General features: G+C 39.8%; 1 protein-coding gene across 1 annotated transcript in view; it reads left to right on the top strand.

Annotated features, from left to right (window-relative positions):
• LOC126091955 (T-complex protein 1 subunit theta) overlaps positions 1–15,359 on the top strand; it is a 115,619-nt gene extending 100,260 nt beyond the window's left edge. Inside the window, exons 8-9 of the mRNA XM_049907292.1 lie at positions 2,299–2,535; positions 14,988–15,359. Of these exons, the coding sequence (XP_049763249.1) occupies positions 2,299–2,535; positions 14,988–15,176 (426 nt within the window). The 3' untranslated portion in view covers positions 15,177–15,359. The remainder of the gene's footprint in view (positions 1–2,298; positions 2,536–14,987) is intronic.
• The last annotated feature ends 3,041 nt before the right edge of the window (positions 15,360–18,400 follow it).

Here is an 18,400-nt window from a genome sequence, read left to right as displayed (position 1 = left end):
ATGTAATAATGATCCTGTGACTGAACTCTTTGCACAGTTCCAAGAAAAGGAAAAAGTGTCCTTCGTTTAACAATAACTCAGAGGTATAGGAGTTTGTTTGATGATACTGTAGTCACATTGTTTAAGGATACAACATATGTTGGAACTAATAGTGCATGGAAACTAAATAGTGAACAGCCTAGAAAATTTTATATAAGTATTTTTTAATAACTGATAAAAGGAAAATTGCAACTCACTGTATAGTGGAGATGCTGTGTCGCAGATACACACAGCAAAAAGACTGTTGTACCTATCTGCGACTCAGCATCTCCGCTGTATGGTGAGTAGCAACTTTCCTTTTCATAATATTGCTACATTCCATTCTGAATATTCCATTGTTTAAGGTACTTGTGAAATGGAACAAGAAATGGATAAGTCACGTTGATTGGCAAAGTACATAATTGAGCAACATTTCTTTAAACACCATTCTAATATATCTAGTTCTGCAAATAATTATTATTAACACAATTTTTAATTTTCATTTCGGGACACTCGTATTGCACAACATTTGGAAAGGAACCCTGTGTAGGTTAGTTGTGAGGATAATTAAATGATAGAAAAGTTCTGGCAAAATTTAGGTTATTGTTGCACCAAACAAACACAGTTCACTTTCTGACCCATACAAATACAGTACTAAAAGTTTCAACCTGCTAGTATCGATGCGGCGGTTGGCAAGATGGCGAAGCACAGAGCACACATACAACCACAGCTATGGCTCTTGATGTATCGGCACTTTAATTCTTCTTAGCATCACAATAATTTTCCATTTAGTGCTTATGGAATTTTGGAACGGCATAGCCGAGGCTCACTGAAGCTATGTCTTCCAGGAGAGTCTCCTCGCTCCAGAAAGTGTTGCTCAAACCAGTGCCAAACTCCAACTACTACTGTGCCCGTTGTGCCGTGCAGTGCCCACGGGCATTTTCCCGCGCTCGCCTGCCATGCACCTTTTACCGCTCCCTGACAGAACGGGTATTCACCTGAGGTTTTGCATTCTACATATCCTAACACATTGCCTAAGTATCGACCAGACGCACAGTTACAATTTTATACATCTTACAACAGTTTCAACATTTGTTACATTTCAATTCTATTACAATATTACTTGAAATTTGACATAAACATTAATATTCACATTGAAACTTATATACAGTTTTCTTAACATAATGGCATGAAACAAAAAGAAATGAAATCAGAACATCAATTACACAAGTCTATCGTAAAATCAGATGAAAAGAATTACTTATATGTACAATAGTACAGAGTCGTTGTTACAGGTGGACCTGATTATTTAGAATGTAAAAAATTTCTACATTTTAAATGGGAATTATTTCTAGTGCCATGGTTTGTTTACTCAGTATTTGTGTAAAGTTTAATTTTATTGAGGTATGGTGATGACTTCTGTAGCTGAAAGGTTATCATCACCGCCTTTGGTGTGGAAGCACCCAGGCTCGATTTGGTCAGTCAGAACAGGCCTAAGGTCTAATCCATGAGGTGGTGGTGGTTGATGTGAGTTGTCAGAGTAGACTGTCTGGGACAAATTTTGTTAGGCCTAGATCTGAAGTTGAGAAAAATAGTTATCAGTGAAAACACTTTTAGGGTAGTGCGACATAGGTTTACCCGACAGTGAGGGTTTTTAGTACACAAGAAAGGTTTTTCAAAGAAGTTGGGGTTACTGGCAGAGTAGTTTATGGTAGAGCAGTTAACATTTTTGGGTAAAACAGCTCTGATGGAGAAGGCAATTAATGTACTCCATGTAGTTTTCTCTAGGCAATGATAGTACAATGACAAAACAAAACAGATTAGCAAAATGGTGCTATGTTGAGAGATTCTATGAGGCCACATGACTGCATAATTCTTATGAATGTGGGGAACACATTTGACAACAAAAATATATTGTTGTTTGAGTGTCACTGGGAAGGAATTGAGACTTAAAACTTTCAGGATCCAGTGATCAGCTTGTATCCCTTCAACTGGTCAAAATTGAATGTAGGATTAGTAATTCTGGCTTAATAAAAAGGCAAAGAATGTGGCTAAGTGATTAGTATGTAGCTTTATGGGCTCTGAAAAATAGTGTAAGAAACAGATGTTGAATAATGACATCCATGAGTGAGTGTTAGTGTTATATGAATTAATGACATTGGGTCAATACTGATCTGCTGTACTTGCCAGCTGTGGTTTCCTACTCACAATTTTCAAATAAGGGAGTGTTGTAGTAAATTTGTATGCTGAGAAGAATTATTTCTAATTTTGTCCCTTTAGGATGGAAGATTTGTTCCTGGAGCAGGTGCAACAGAAATAGAACTTGCACGCCAGATAGCGTCTTTTGCAGAAACTCGACCTGGCTTGGAGCAATATGCCATTAAAAAATTTGCTACTGCATTGGAAACCTTTGTAAAATGTCTTGCAGAAAATTCTGGTGTGAAGTCAAGTGAAGTTGTCTCAAAACTGTACGCTGCACATGAAGAAGGAAAAAAGAATCATGGATTTGACATTGAGGTAATTAAACTATTGAGTACTTTTTATCTATTATCTTATTGAAGGACATTGTGCTTAGTACTGAGAGTTGCTATTGTGTTTTCATGCATATGTTACTTGTATTAAAAAACTGTTTGCATTAAGAGATTTTGTTGTTTACACATTAATGGGAAGTCTGTTTACAGAAAATGGACCAGTAATTTTAGGAAAATGTTCACATATCATTCCCCCTGTCAGCATGGGTCTGATGGGCTATATTAGGATACTTTTTTTCACTTCATCAATATGACTTTAAAATCACTAGAAAAAGAGTTGTCCAAATGTTAAACTCTATGGTTCATTGGTAATTAATTGGTTCACTGGTAATTAAGATCCCCACTCGGAAGGTGCTAAATTATGCACATATCTTGTAAAAGGTCCTCAAAAATAATGCCACTGTGCAGTGGTTGATGTACCTGCCTAGTAAACAGGAGATCCAGCTTTGAATCTTAGTCCGGCACGTTTTCACTCATCGCTGCTGATTCCACATAATGTCCCGATGCAACTGAAATCATTAATCTCTACATCTACATCTACATCTATACTCCGCGAGCCACCTTACGGTGTGTGGCGGAGGGTACTTATTGTACCACTATCTGATCCCCCCCTTCCCTGTTCCATTCACGAATTGTGCGTGGGAAGAACGACTGCTTGTAAGTCTCCGTATTTGCTCTAATTTCTCGGATCTTTTCGTTGTGATCATTACGCGAGATATATGTGGGCTGTAGTAATATGTTGCCCATCTCTTCCCGGAATGTGCTCTCTCGTAATTTCGATAATAAACCTCTCCGTATTGCGTAACGCCTTTCTTGAAGTGTCCGCCACTGGAGCTTGTTCAGCATCTCCGTAACGCTCTCGCGCTGACTAAATGTCCCCATGACGAATCGCGCTGCTTTTCGCTGGATCATGTCTATCTCTTCTATTAATCCAACCTGGTAAGGGTCCCATACTGATGAGCAATACTCAAGAATCGGACGAACAAGCGTTTTGTAAGCTACTTCTTTCGTCGATGAGTCACATTTTCTTAGAATTCTTCCTATGAATCTCAACCTGGCGCCTGCTTTTCCCACTATTTGTTTTATGTGATCATTCCACTTCAGATCGCTCCGGATAGTAACTCCTAAGTATTTTACGGTCGTTACCGCTTCCAATGATTTACCACCTATGGCATAATCGTACTGGAATGGATTTCTGCCCCTATGTATGCGCATTATATTACATTTATCTACGTTTAGGGAAAGCTGCCAGCTGTCGCACCATGCATTAATCCTCTGCAGGTCTTCCTGGAGTACGTACGAGTCTTCTGATGTTGCTACTTTCTTGTAGACAACCGTGTCATCTGTAAATAGCCTCACGGAGCTACCGATGTTGTCAACCAAGTCATTTATGTATATTGTAAACAAAAAAAGGTCCTATCACGCTTCCTTGCGGTACTCCCGAAATTACCTCTACATCTGCAGATTTTGAACCGTTAAGAATGACATGTTGTGTTCTTTCTTCTAGGAAATCCTGAATCCAATCACAAACCTGGTCCGATATTCCGTAAGCTCGTATTTTTTTCATTAAACGTAAGTGCGGAACCGTATCAAATGCCTTCCTGAAGTCCAGGAATACGGCATCAATCTGCTCGCCAGTGTCTACGGCACTGTGAATTTCTTGGGCAAATAGGGCGAGCTGAGTTTCACATGATCTCTGTTTGCGGAATCCATGTTGGTTATGATGAAGGAGATTTGTATTATCTAAGAACGTCATAATACGAGAACACAAAACCTGTTCCATTATTCTACAACAGATTGACGTAAGCGAAATAGGCCTATAATTATTCGCATCTGATTTATGACCCTTCTTGAAAATGGGAACGACCTGCGCTTTCTTCCAGTCGCTAGGTACTTTACGTTCTTCCAGCGATCTACGATAAATTGCTGATAGAAAGGGGGCAAGTTCTTTAGCATAATCACTGTAGAATCTTAAGGGTATCTCGTCTGGTCCGGATGCTTTTCCGCTACTAAGTGATAGTAGTTGTTTTTCAATTCCGATATCGTTTATTTCAATATTTTCCATTTTGGCGTCCGTGCGACGGCTGAAGTCAGGGACCGTGTTACGATTTTCCGCAGTGAAACAGTTTCGGAACACTGAATTCAGTATTTCTGCCTTTCTTCGGTCGTCCTCTGCTTCGGTGCCATCGTGGTCAACGAGTGACTGAATAGGGGATTTAGATCCGCTTACCGATTTTACATATGACCAAAACTTTTTAGGGTTCTTGTTTAGATTGTTTGCCAATGTTTTATGTTCGAATTCGTTGAATGCTTCTCTCATTGCTCTCTTTACGCTCTTTTTCGCTTCGTTCAGCTTTTCCTTATCAGCTATGATTCGACTACTCTTAAACCTATGATGAAGCTTTCTTTGTTTCCGTAGTACCTTTCATACATGATTGTTATACCACGGTGGATCTTTCCCCTCGCTTTGGACCTTAGTCGGTACGAACTTATCTAAGGCGTACTGGACGATGTTTCTGAATTTTTTCCATTTTTGTTCCACATCCTCTTCCTCAGAAATGAACGTTTGATGGTGGTCACTCAGATATTTTGCGATTTGTGCCCTATCACTCTTGTTAAGCAAATATATTTTCCTTCCTTTCTTGGCATTTCTTATTACACTTGTAGTCATTGATGCAACCACTGACTTATGATCACTGATACCCTCTTCTACATTCACGGAGTCGAAAAGTTCCGGTCTATTTGTTGCTATGAGGTCTAAAACGTTAGCTTCACGAGTTGGTTCTCTAACTATCTGCTCGAAGTAATTCTCGGACAAGGCAGTCAGGATAATGTCACAAGAGTCTCTGTCCCTGGCTCCAGTTCTGATTGTGTGACTATCCCATTCTATACCTGGTAGATTGAAGTCTCCCCCTATTACAATAGTATGATCACGAAACTTCTTCACGACGTTCTGCAGGTTCTCTCTGAGGCGCTCAACTACTACGGTTGCTGATGCAGGTGGTCTATAGAAGCATCCGACTATCGTATCTGACCCACCTTTGATACTTAGCTTAACCCAGATTATTTCACATTCGCATTCGCTAATAACTTCACTGGATATTATTGAATTCTTTACTGCTATAAATACTCCTCCACCATTGGCGTTTATCCTATCCTTGCGGTATATATTCCATTCTGTGTCTAGGATTTCGTTACTGTTCACTTCCGGTTTTAACCAACTTTCCGTTCCTAATACTATATGCGCACTATTTCCTTCAATAAGAGATACTAATTCAGGAACCTTGCCCTGGATACTCCTGCAGTTTACCAATATTACGTTAACTTTTCCTGTTTTTGGTCTCTGAGGACGGACGTTCTTTATCAACGATGATAATGTCCTCTCTGGTAAGCCGTCAGGTATTTTATCGTTTCGCCCAAGGGGGGGTCCCTCTAACCTAAAAAACCCCCGTGTGCACGCCACACGTACTCTGCTACCCTAGTAGCTGCTTCCGGTGTGTAGTGCACGCCTGACCTGTCTAGGGGGGCCCTACAGTTCTCCACCCAATAACGGAGGTCGATGAATTTGCAACCATTATAGTCGCAGAGTCGTCTGAGCCTCTGGTTTAGACCCTCCACACGGCTCCAAACCAGAGGACCGCGATCGACTCTGGGCACTATGCTGCAGATATTAAGCTCAGCTTGCACTCCGAGTGCGATGCCGGTTGTCTTCCCCAAATCAGCCAGCCGCCGGAAGGAACCAAGGATGGCCTCAGAACCCAAGCGGCAGGCGTCATTCGTTCCGACATGTGCTACTATCTGCAGCCGGTCACACCCAGTGCGTTCAATAGCTGCCGGAAGGGCCTCCTCCACATTACGGACGAGACCCCCCGGCAAGCACACCGAGTGCACACTGGCATTCTTCCCCGACCTACCCGCTATTTTCCTGAGGGGCTCCATAACCCGCCTAACGTTGGAGCTCCCTATAACTAATAGGCCCGCCCTCTGTGACTGTCGGGACCTTGCCGGAGAATCGGCCACTGGCCCAACAGGCGAGGCATCCTGTGGTGGCTCGGAAACGATGTCATCACCACTAGGAAGCACCCCGTACCTGTTGGAAAGGGGTAAGGCAGCTGCCACGCGGCCAGATCCCACCTTCGCCTTTCGGCCAGGCACGCGAGAGCCCACCACTGTCCGCCATTCACCCTGGAGTGATGGCTGACCGGTAAGATGCTCACTGCCGGAAGACGCAGCGACATCAGGGGTTCCATGTGATTCCAAGGCCACCGAAGTAGGCATAGGTCTCACCACAGTTGCCCCAACGCCACTACGAGCCGACGCCTGCGCCTCGAGCTCGATGAGCCTAACAGACAAAGCCTCCACCTGCCCCCGAAGAGTGGCCAATTCTCCTTGCGTCCGCTCACAACAACCACAGTCCCTACACATGACTATGTTTACCCTACCCTATACGGTGACAAATTCCCAAGATAATCTTCTGATGAGCTACTCTGATAATCAAGAAACACTCACTGAAATACGAGACGCGAAAACTACGCTAGGTTTTCCCAGAAAAACTATTTAAAAGCTAAGCGCAGCAAATAAGTACAAAAACGCTTTATACAAACAGTACTCGCTGCTGCTGGTGCTCTCGCTCTCGCTGTCACAAGACAACTGCTGATTCAAGTGACTAGTGGCTAACGGCCGCGAAACAAACAAAGACGGTTTTAGGGCGCTTTCTGTTCTAAACGATCAAGAAAACACTAAGAAATCTAACACGAAAACTACGTAAAGTTTTATCAAGAACTGTTAGTTACTATGCAGAGCAGATAAACACAAATAGAATCCCTTCCTTAGTGGAAGGTCGTAAACAAAATGCAAAATAAACGCTTTATACAAACAGTACTGTGCTGCTGCTGGTGCTCTCGCTCTCGCTGTCCCCCTCCACATTCAATTTATATATAATGAATCAGCTGTGGATTTCGCGTGGTGTCTGTTCTTTCAGACATGCGTGAAAGAATGATGCCACACACTCAAATAGTTACTGGTAAGATGTACCAGGACTGTAGAAATGTATCTGCAAACAAACAGAAAAATAATTGTGTGACTTAATTTTTTAAATTGATAGTTGTAACTTTGGAGTTGTAACTTTAATTGTCCGTAGTAATAAGTGACTGAAGTATTGGAATCCCAGTTTAATGGAGCACTGATTTTAGATTGATACTTGAAGTTCTTGATGTATAGAAAGTAAAAACTTCTTTGATCTAGTATTTAATACCTATGGGCGATTTACCATATTTCCAGAAAGTTTTACTATCATATTATTGGAGGTGCTAACAGATAAATGGAGGAAATATTTGATGACAAGCCTGACATTTAAACCTTAAAAATTCTTATTAGAGTTACACATGAAGGGAAAGAAGAATGGGAGAGAGATGAGTTTGAATTTTTTTTTTAAAGTGGAAATACTTTAACAATAATAGGATTTTGATTGAGAACTGCTTATGATTGGATACAAAACAAACAAATCCAAGAAGAGAGAGAACAAAAATATCAAACAATTAATCTCCCACAAAATGCATGAAAATATTTATAATAGTGGATATACATAAATCTACTCACCAAGTGGCAGTAGATGGGGAAAGGTAAAATTTTCTAGCTGTAGGAATTAGGGGTTCCTTCTACACTCTTTTCGAAAGCTAGCCATTTTTGATTCTCTCTGTTTGTTTCCATCTGTTTCTGCACAACAAGTAGAATTTTCTGTATCAATGTTGTAAAATAAAGGGTGTTTCAAAGAGATTCATCTTGTTCCACTAGACTAATCTTCTATGTGAATGAAGATATAAATGTACGGTAAATTTTAACTAACAAATGAGACTACAAAATTTTTATTTTCAAAATAACCATCTGAAACTGCACGAGTAAATGTTCTATAGCCTGCAGTTACAACCCTGTGATATTTGTTATGTCTAAATTTAGTATGAAAGTTTTCATTTACCTTCTGCAAATGTTGATGATGGCCTCCACTTGACACATGACAAAAATCCAGGGGGATGTCACACTTGAATGAGCACATCTGGTGTTCCTGCATTCACTGCTGTTGCTATAGAGTGAGTGGGAGGGGGAGGGGGCCAGACAATGTTGGAGGCCAACAATACTTTATTGATGCAGGTGATTATTAGAAATGCTCTTACATACTTCTGATAGTGTGGTGGTCCGTCCTATTGAAAGCTGAAATTTTCAGCGTGTTCTTGCATGATCTCCAATATAATCTGGTACGTGATTCCTGTATTTTTTCTGCAAGAGAGAATGGGCTGCAAATATTTCCTCATGAAACATATGAAGCTCTGGAGAGTGTAACTCATGTTGACTGTGGTGTGTGGTTGCTGTGTTTTTCAGATTCTTTCATTGCGCCAGTTCATTTTTCCACTTAAATGAAACATAGTTTTATCATTAAACATTAAATGTGAAGGGAAGTTGGTATCCTCCATTTCTGCGCCCAGAATGAATTCCATTTCTGCACCCAGAATGAATTTGCAAAATTCTGTACATGAAGACCTTTTAGCAATTGAAATGTTTAGTTCGAAAAACAAATGTTGTTACAAAATGCATCTACCCGATACATGAGGAATGGCTAACTCTTGACTGGCAGGATGAGTAGACTTTATGAATCATACCCAAAACACTGTTGAATGCACTCTGCTTCTTCAACAAGTACACAGAAACAGCCTGTGGATTTTCTCTTACATAAACAACCATTGTCTTGAAACTGCTGGTGCCATGGTCAAATGTTGTGAACTGTAAGAGGTACAGAGAGACTATCAACAAAAATCATACTGCACAGCTTTAAGGTAATTGCTCCTGTTGAAACGACAAAAACAAATTCTTTTTGTTGTGATATTGTCACTATCTTGACTCCATACACATTGGATAATGAATAAGTGTGTGAGCTATCTGCACGAGAGAGATCTCTACTGGTAACTACATGAAGCAGCAATTTGTAACTGGCTCTAAGGTAAACTTGTTTTCATGTGCAAGTTAAAATTTATCTTAAGTTTTTTCCTTCATTATGTAGAAGTTATAAACTTGTGAAATTGGATAATCATATTGAAATATCCTACTTGTTTAGTTCAATGAGTATTCTCATGAAAAATGTATGATAAGATTTGTTTTTGATGGAATGTAAATAATGGAAGGAGCAGAGGTAACAACTCACTGTGTGATTGAGGTGTTCAGTGGTTAACGACGTGAGAGTGGAACAGAAAAAATTAATGAGCTCTTGGATGATATCCTCCTTCAGATCTAATAGAATACACACATGGCTGCATAGCCATATTATTGTGGCCAACTAGATTGCAGCTAGACTGCTTAATTGAGATATTTCTCAGGGTTGTATATGACTGTTCTGTCTTCCTTTGAGATGTTTGTGTTATTGAGAAGAGAGCTGGGGAGGGAGGGGGGGGGGGGAGGCAAATTGAAGGTAAGGAATACCTGGTGGTGTAAACAGGGTTAGGGGTTGTTGGGGAGCGATACAGTTGGGCACACACACACACACACACACACACACATATATGCACTGCTGTGGGTGGGTGGGGAGTACGCCTGGAAAGATGAAATTGATTTTGTTCTGATGGCCTGTGCCACCTGGGGGTTAGTAGATGTACTGATAAAGGTTTCAGTGTTGTCTGCCAATGTATAGCGTAATAGCTACCAGCGCAGCAGTGGCAGATTGTACAGCTACCACAGTACAGATTAGAGGGTTTGTGAGCCCAGATTGTGAACACACTGTTGCGAACCAATTATTAACAGTGGGACCAGCCCATCTTACACTCACACCACAGCATTGATGTACATGACTCGACGGGTGCTGTCAAAGGATCACCTGGAATATGGTATGGTGGATCGTGTTCTGCAGCAATGAAGGTAAATTCTGCCTGCCCGCAGGTGATGGTCTCTTGAATGCACAACGTAGACCTGATGAATGCTACCATAGAGTGCATTTGTCTAAGACACACTGCCCCCACCCCAGGCTTTATGGTCTGGCTTTTGGCCAACTTCCCTGGCCAGCACAGTCTGTGAACTTGTCTCCAATCGAACACGAGTAGGATATGATGGGACAAGAAGTGACTTGTGTGACTTGTCAACCAAGAACTCTTGCAGAACTAGCTGAACTGGTTGAGCAGTGAGGCATAACATGTCACAGAACAATATTTGCCATCTGTACAGTTGACTGGATGTTGTAGTCAGCACCTGCATTGCCGCCTTCGGAGTGTACACTAGGTACTAATATGGGTGTTTCAACATGGGTTGATACATGGTACCTCAGAACCACTTGTGCTATTGATCTGTATATGTACCCCATATGCACTGTTGCAACAATAAATTGTGAATGAATTTGAAACCTCTAAAAGGGTGTACTAATTTTTTTTTTCTGGCAGTGTATATTCACTAATGAAATTTGCCATAAATAATTTGTTACAATTTGAGAATAATGATGATCCTATCTACAACGCTAGAGGGGAAATACAACCTTCATTATCCACTATAAAAGCTGAAAGTGACGCAGAAAGGAGTTAAATATACATCAATAAAAGTTTTTAATCATTTGCTCAATATTGCTCAATAACATAAACTGTCTGACAGGTAGTAAAGAAAGTTTTAATGTAAGTTAAAATCATTTCTTCTAGACAATTTCCTCTATTCCAGAGACAGTTTTATTTAAAGACAATAGCTTAAGAAACCTAGTTTTTAAGTTTAGTTGCATGAGTAGGACTGAAAAATAAGATATTCTATTATGTTCAAACTAATAATATGGTTCATGGTGTGGGTTCCTGTAGTCATGTCCTAGTTCATGAACCACGGGCAACATATGAGTGGCCAAGTAAGTGGTCCCGACAGTCGGGATACCAGTTACTTAGGAATAAGGCTGGGCATCTCGGACATATTCTGAGTCGTGGTCACCTTTGTGCTCATACGGCAAAGACTACTAAATCCACCGGTTAGTCCCTCAACCGTTAGGGGTAAAACTCAATGGGACTCGGGGCAAGTAAGGCTAGCAACCTGCTTCCCTGGTAATTTAAATATGATGCTGGCAACAATCAGGGCAAAATGCCTCAGACCTTTGGAGGTGACGGAGTCCCACCTCTAACTGACAAACCAGGGACTCCTAAGATACGACTTGGCAAACAAATAGTAATGGTAATGGTATTAATATCAATGGGGGCTACTCTGGGAAGAAGGTAGAGCTGGCAGAGGCTGCAAGTAAGAAGGGGCTGGACATTTTAGCTGTTAGCGACATTCGGGTAAGGGGTGAGAAAGAAGAGGAAGTGGGAGAATACAAGGTCTACCTGTCAGGAGTCAAAGCAGGAATAGCACAATGGGGTGTAGGGCTTTACATCAGGAAAGAAATGGAACCCAGCGTAGTTGCAATAAGGTATGTAAACGAACGACTGATGTGGATAGATTTGACAGTGTCTAGCAAGAAAATTAGGATTGTGTCAGTATATTCGCATTGTGAAGGGACAGATCAAGATAAGATGGATAGTTTTTATGAGGCACTCAGTGATGTAGTTGTTAGAGTAAAGGACAAGGACAGTGTTCTGCTCATGGGTGACTTTAATGCCAGGATTGGAAATCGAACAGAAGGGTACGAAAAGGTTATGGGTAAATTTGGAGAGGATATGGAGGCCAACAGGAACGGGAAACAACTCTTGGATTTCTGTGCCAGTATGGGCTTAGTAATCACAAACTCCTTTTTTAAACATAAGAACATTCACCGGTATACTTTGGCAGGCAGAGGAACCAGATCTGTCATTGACTATATAACAACAGATCAGGAATTCAGGAAGGCTGTGAGGGACACATGTGTATTCAGGGGATTCTTTGATGACACTGATCATTATTTAATCTGCAGTGAAATTGGGATTGTGAGGCCGAAAGTGCAGGAGGTCAGGTCCATATGTAGGAGGATTAGAGTGGAGAAACTTCAGGATAAGGAAATCAGGCACAAGTACATAACAGCGATCTCAGAAAGGTACCAGTTAGTTGAATGTAGTCAATTACAGTCATTGGAAAAGGAATGGACAAGGTACAGGGACACAGTACTAGAAGTGGCTAAAGAATGTCTTGGAACAGTAGTGTGTAAAAGTAGGATGAAGCAAACAGCTTGGTGGAATGACACAGTCAAGGCAGCCTGTAAAAGGAAAAAGAAGGCGTATCAAAAATGGCTACATACTAGAACTCAGGTAGACTGAGAAAGTTATGTTGAAGAAAGAAACAAAGCCATACAGATAATTGCAGCATCCAAGAAGAAATCGTGGGAAGACTTTGGAAACAGGTTGGAGACTATGGGTCAAGCTGCTGGAAAACCATTCTGGAGTGTAATTAGCAGTCTGCGAAAGGGAGGTAAGAAGGAAATGACAAGTATTTTGGACAGGTCAGGAAAACTGCTGGTGAATCCTGAGGACTCCTTGGGCAGATGGAGGGAATATTTTAAAGAGTTGCTCAATGTAGGTAAAAATACGATCAGTAATGTTTCAGATTTCGAGGTAGAATGGGATAGGAATGATGATGGAAATAGGATCACATTTGAGGAAGTGGAGAAAATGGTCAATAGATTGCAGTGCAATAAAGCAGCTGGGGTGGATGAAATTTAGTCGGAACTCATAAAATACAGTGGAATGTCAGGTCTTAAATGGCTACACAGGATAATTGAAATGGCCTGGTAGTCGGGACAGGTTCCATCAGACTGGACAAAAGCAGTAATCACACCAATCTTTAAACATGGGAACAGAAAAGATTGTAACAACTACAGAGGTATCTCTTTAATCAGCGTTGTGGGTAAAATCTTCTCAGGTTTTGTTGAAAGGAAAGTGCGAGCATTAGTTGAGGACCAATTGGATGAAAATCAGTGTGGGTTTAGGCCTCTTAGAGGTTGTCAGGACCAGATCTTTAGCTTACGGCAAATAATGGAGAAGTGTTATGAGTGGAACAGGGAATTGTTTCTATGCTTTATAGATCTAGAAAAGGCATATGACCGGGTTCCTAGGAGGAAGTTATTGTCTGTTCTACGAGATTATGGAATAGGAGGCAAACTTTTGCAAGCAATTAAAGGTCTTTACATGGACAGTCAGGCAGCAGATAGAGTTGACGGTAAATTGAGTTCATGGTTCAGAGTAGTTTTAGGGGTAAGACAAGGCTGCAACCTGTCTCCACTGTTGTTCATATTATTTATGGATCATATGTTGAAAACAATAGACTGGCTGGGTGACATTCAGATATGTGAACACAAAATAAGCAGCCTTGCATATGCAGATGACTTAGTTGTGATGGCAGATTAGATTGAAAGTTTGCAAAGTAATATTTCAGAGCTAGATCAGAAATGTAAGGACTATGGTATGAAGATTAGCATCTCCAAAACGAAAGTAATGTCAGTGGGAAAGAAATACAAACGAATTGAGTGCCAAATAGGAGGAACAAAGTTAGAACAGGTGGACGGTTTCAAGTACTTAGGATGCATATTCTCACAGGATGGCAACATAGTGAAAGAACTGGAAGCGAGGTGTAGCAAAGCTAATGCAGTGAGCACTCAGCTACGATCTTCTCTCTTCTGCAAGAAGGAAGTCAGCACCAAGACTAAGTTGTCAGTGCACCGTTCAATCTTTCGACCAACTTTGTTGTATGGGAGCGAAAGCTGGGTGGATTCAGGTTACCTTATCAACAAGGTTGAGGTTACGGATATGAAAGTAGCTAGGATGATTGCAGGTACTAGTAGATGGGAGAAATGGCAGGAGGGTGTCCACAATGAGGAAATCAAAGAAAAACTGGGAGTGAACTCTATAGACGAAGCACTCAGGGTGAACAGGCTTAGATGGTGGGGTCATGTTACACGCATGGGAGAAGCAAGGTTACCCAAGAGACTCATGGGTTCAGTAGTAGAGGGTAGGAGTAGTCAGGGCAGACCAAGGAGAAGGTACCTGGATTTGGTTAAGAATGATTTTAAAGTAATAGGTTTAACATCAGAAGAGGCACCAATGCTAGCACTGAATAGGGGATCATGGAGGAATTTTATAAGGGGACTATGCTCCAGACTGAAAGCTGAAAGGCATAATCAGTCTTGATGATGATGATGATGATGATGATGATGATGATGATGATGATATATAAATATCCTACAAACTTACCCATTCCACATATTTTAGAACCAAATAAGATGATGACCTGCACAATGTTAGTAATATAAACAGTGAGATAATTTCTTTGATGGATATAAATTCTTTGATCTTAATGTTAGTATCATTGTGCACAATGGTGCCTTTTTCAGTGTTGGTAGGCAGTGGGCCAATATCCTGAAATCTAGGTGAAATAATTAGTGAAACATGTGGTGAAAATAGCTGTTATTCCTGTGTTTTTTAAGCTTTGTGAATTATTGTTACAATCTTTTGTTTTCTCTTTTTTATACAGGGTGAAGGTGCAGCTATCATAGATGTTGCTGAGGCAGGAATTATTGATTTGTATCTTACAAAAATGTGGGGACTGAAATATGCAACTAATGCAGCATGCACTATACTGAAAGTTGATCAAATAATAATGGCAAAACGAGCTGGTGGTCCAAAAGCACCTCAAGCAGGAGGCCAGAATGATGAAGATTAAAGACATTCCTCTTATTTAAACAGTTGTTACTAAACCACAATCATTATTACAAAAATCACTTCTTTACTTGTCTGAAATGTTACATTATTGGCTCTGTCAGTTGCTTTTGTACAAAACTATTTAACTCATTAATTTGCTCACATTGATCTGCCTTACCAATAAAGTTTTTTTTATTTAAGAAAACTACAATTACTCTTTGTTCTACAGTGCTACAACCTGAGTTCTCTGGCAGTAACATTGATTTTATTGAATTTTTCGATTAATGGAGAAACAAGAGTATGAAGGTCACAGCATTTTGCTTTGGGAGACTTTTAGCCTGAACTATTGAAATTATATTTGCGAGGGTCTGGTGTTGCACATTACTTTAGAACTGTAATTATCCGTTCAGAAGTTTATTTCTTGATTTATGTTTTGGACTAATTTCCAAATTAAACTCGCTAAATGCATTCATTTCTGGAACCACACTTGGATACTTGATTTTCAGTTGACAGTAAATTAGACATTCCAATTGATTGACCAAGGATTTCAGTGACACACTATAAGTAATGTTCACTGTTTGTAATTAACATTAGTGCGAAGTTTACAAGAGCTCAGCTCAGCTCAATACATGAAGTCTTAAAGAATAACAGTAACTGAAAAAAATCATTGTATTGAAAATACTTATTTAGAGTCAGTGTTACAACACTGTGTTCTCTTTGTACGTTCTTTCAAAGGCTCCATCCAAGCACCCGGCAGTGGCCAGCATACTAAGCTCACACATGGTGTCAAACTTGGCATGTGGGTGCCACTGGAAACTCTGAAACTCTCAATAAAACTGAATCTGAATTAGCATTAATGACAACATATCATGGGTCTGGTGATGAAAACATCAGCTTTTTTTAAAATACAAGAAAGATGCTAAGACTTTGTACCCTTCCACATTGTATGTTAGTAACTGAACAAAACTAGATTTGAGATCAATGGTAAACTTTCTTCTCACATATGGAAGAAACAAGAGTACAAGCTCATCAGGTGTGCAGCAATAATGAGCAAATGTTTCAACTTGTTTATTACAGAACATCATTAAATTTTTACAATAATAATGGAAAAATTGATCAATCTCTATATAGAATACCATAAACTGGGGCAGCTTTGCCACATTTATGTTCTGCCTGGTTTACCTAGTAATGCAAAAAGGTTTTGAAACCATCCTAAGACATGTCCTGATCTGTAGTTTTGTAGCATGTGAAGATGTGTGTTCATAGATTAAAACTATAAAAAATCTGTCTGTCCAAGTTACCTGACAAACTGGGCAACTTTGTTAATTGTATTAAAATCAGTATGAGTCATCAAAGCAATTACAGAAAAAGAAGTTTAAAGAACTGGAAACAGTTTACACATTGGTATTAAACACTCTAAGGAATGTTAAACAAAAAGGTACATACAAAAATTAAAATCTTAAAAGTTTGAATTTACCTCAGAAAAGAAAAAAATTGCCTTGGTTTTGACTGTAAGGAGGATTAATTATGTGTACAATGTCTTACATTCAGGGAAGCTTCATCTAGCATATCTGGGAACTAAAAACTTTTCTCCTTGTCTTGGACTAAGGAACAATAATTATGGTCATTCTGGCATTTGTTTCATTATGTTCATCAACAGGTGAATTATGATCCCCTTCACAGAAAAAAAAATTGAAAACTTCATGCTCCCAGTTTGGTTCGAATGAGCCTTTGACATTTTAATGACATGTACAGAAATCCAAAAATGCTTGATTAAAACAAGTGTGAAAAAGGGAAGAAAAAGACAAAATTCTAGATTGACAAAGTCGTCCTATTTTTACCAAGCTTTCTGGTGCAACTTTCCCAAGTTACATTATTATACTAAATACACCACACAGTTTTATTTCTAAAAGTGATTCTAAAATGTAATCATACAGGATGTTTTGTTTTGTTTTGTTTTGTGCTACTACCATCCGAAAACATGTTGGTAGTGTGACCACTTTTACAAGTAATTAATTAGGCATGACACAGTACATCACTTGTTTTACAATTCCATTCTGGTTAGAGAAACAAAAACGAAATTGAATTACTTTTCATGAACACTTTTTTACTGTTAACCTTAAACCATTTTTGGCCATGGGTTAGCATTCTGATCCAGTAACGAGTATGGTACAATTTGGCTTCCATAGAGTTCAGTGCACACATTTACCTACGAATGATGGACAAACACAATATCACAGCTGGCTTATGCAGTCTTTACTGCAATGACCACAACTCGTGCCAAGATATCTTATGCCTCTGTAGAAGTCTCATAAATCAAACTCTTCATTCAGCTCCAGAGGGGAAAGACCAATGGTGTCAAATCCAGTGATCATGAAAGCCACTGACTGGACCACCTCAGCCTGTCTATCTGCGTCTGAATCGTTGGTCCAGATGCTTCCGAACATGATGCGAAAAGTGAGCGCATCTGCCATCACGTCGAAACCACATGTAAATGGAGCTCGAAACAGGTCAGAGAGGTAGTATAGACATCAAATGATGACAACTGATCCAATGTAAGCAACCCCTACATTATTGGATACCTACCTAGCAAACATGTTTTCAAATGGCTGTCAACTAGATTCCTTCTACAAGTCCTCGGAATTTGTAAGGTGAAGTTTAGAGCTCTGAAGACAAGAAATACTGTAGTTTTCGCTTACAGCAGAATGAGTGAGCAGGACAAGACACTTTTGTAGACTACCAGAAGATGTGTGTTATACAAGCTGAAAGAAAATACACTGCAAAGACCAGGAAACACTAACTAAACCCAAAATGCATACCAAATCATTCATTGTTTGTCCTGTGCAATGAAAGCATTGGTGCCTCTATTGGATACTTAAGGGCACCAAACACAAGTGGCAAAGTTGCTCTGCTTGGCAAAGTTGTCCCAGTTTATGGTACATTTTTTCTTTTATGCTATTTAGAGGTAATATTTGATCACAATTTTGTTGTAATTGTTCAGCTGTATTATTTAAAGTATGCTGCTTTAAGTGTTTCAGTATTTGGCCATTATTATTTTCTGACAAAATTTGAAAATATTTATCTGCTTACAAATCCATACTCCTTATGCCTTAGGTAAAATAAAATTCTATGCCATTGACAAGCTGAATACTTCTGTCCACGAATTATTGAGTGTGATTCATATCTGATTCTACCTCTGTGTACATACTTTGCAAGCCATTGTGAAATGCATAGCAGAGGATACTT

This window comes from Schistocerca cancellata, chromosome 7, assembly GCF_023864275.1.
Source record: "Schistocerca cancellata isolate TAMUIC-IGC-003103 chromosome 7, iqSchCanc2.1, whole genome shotgun sequence".
In the NCBI taxonomy this organism is placed as follows: Eukaryota; Metazoa; Arthropoda; class Insecta; order Orthoptera; family Acrididae; genus Schistocerca; species Schistocerca cancellata.
The sequence above is the reverse complement of the archived record's forward strand: the minus strand, read 5'-3'. Positions and strand labels throughout refer to the sequence as shown.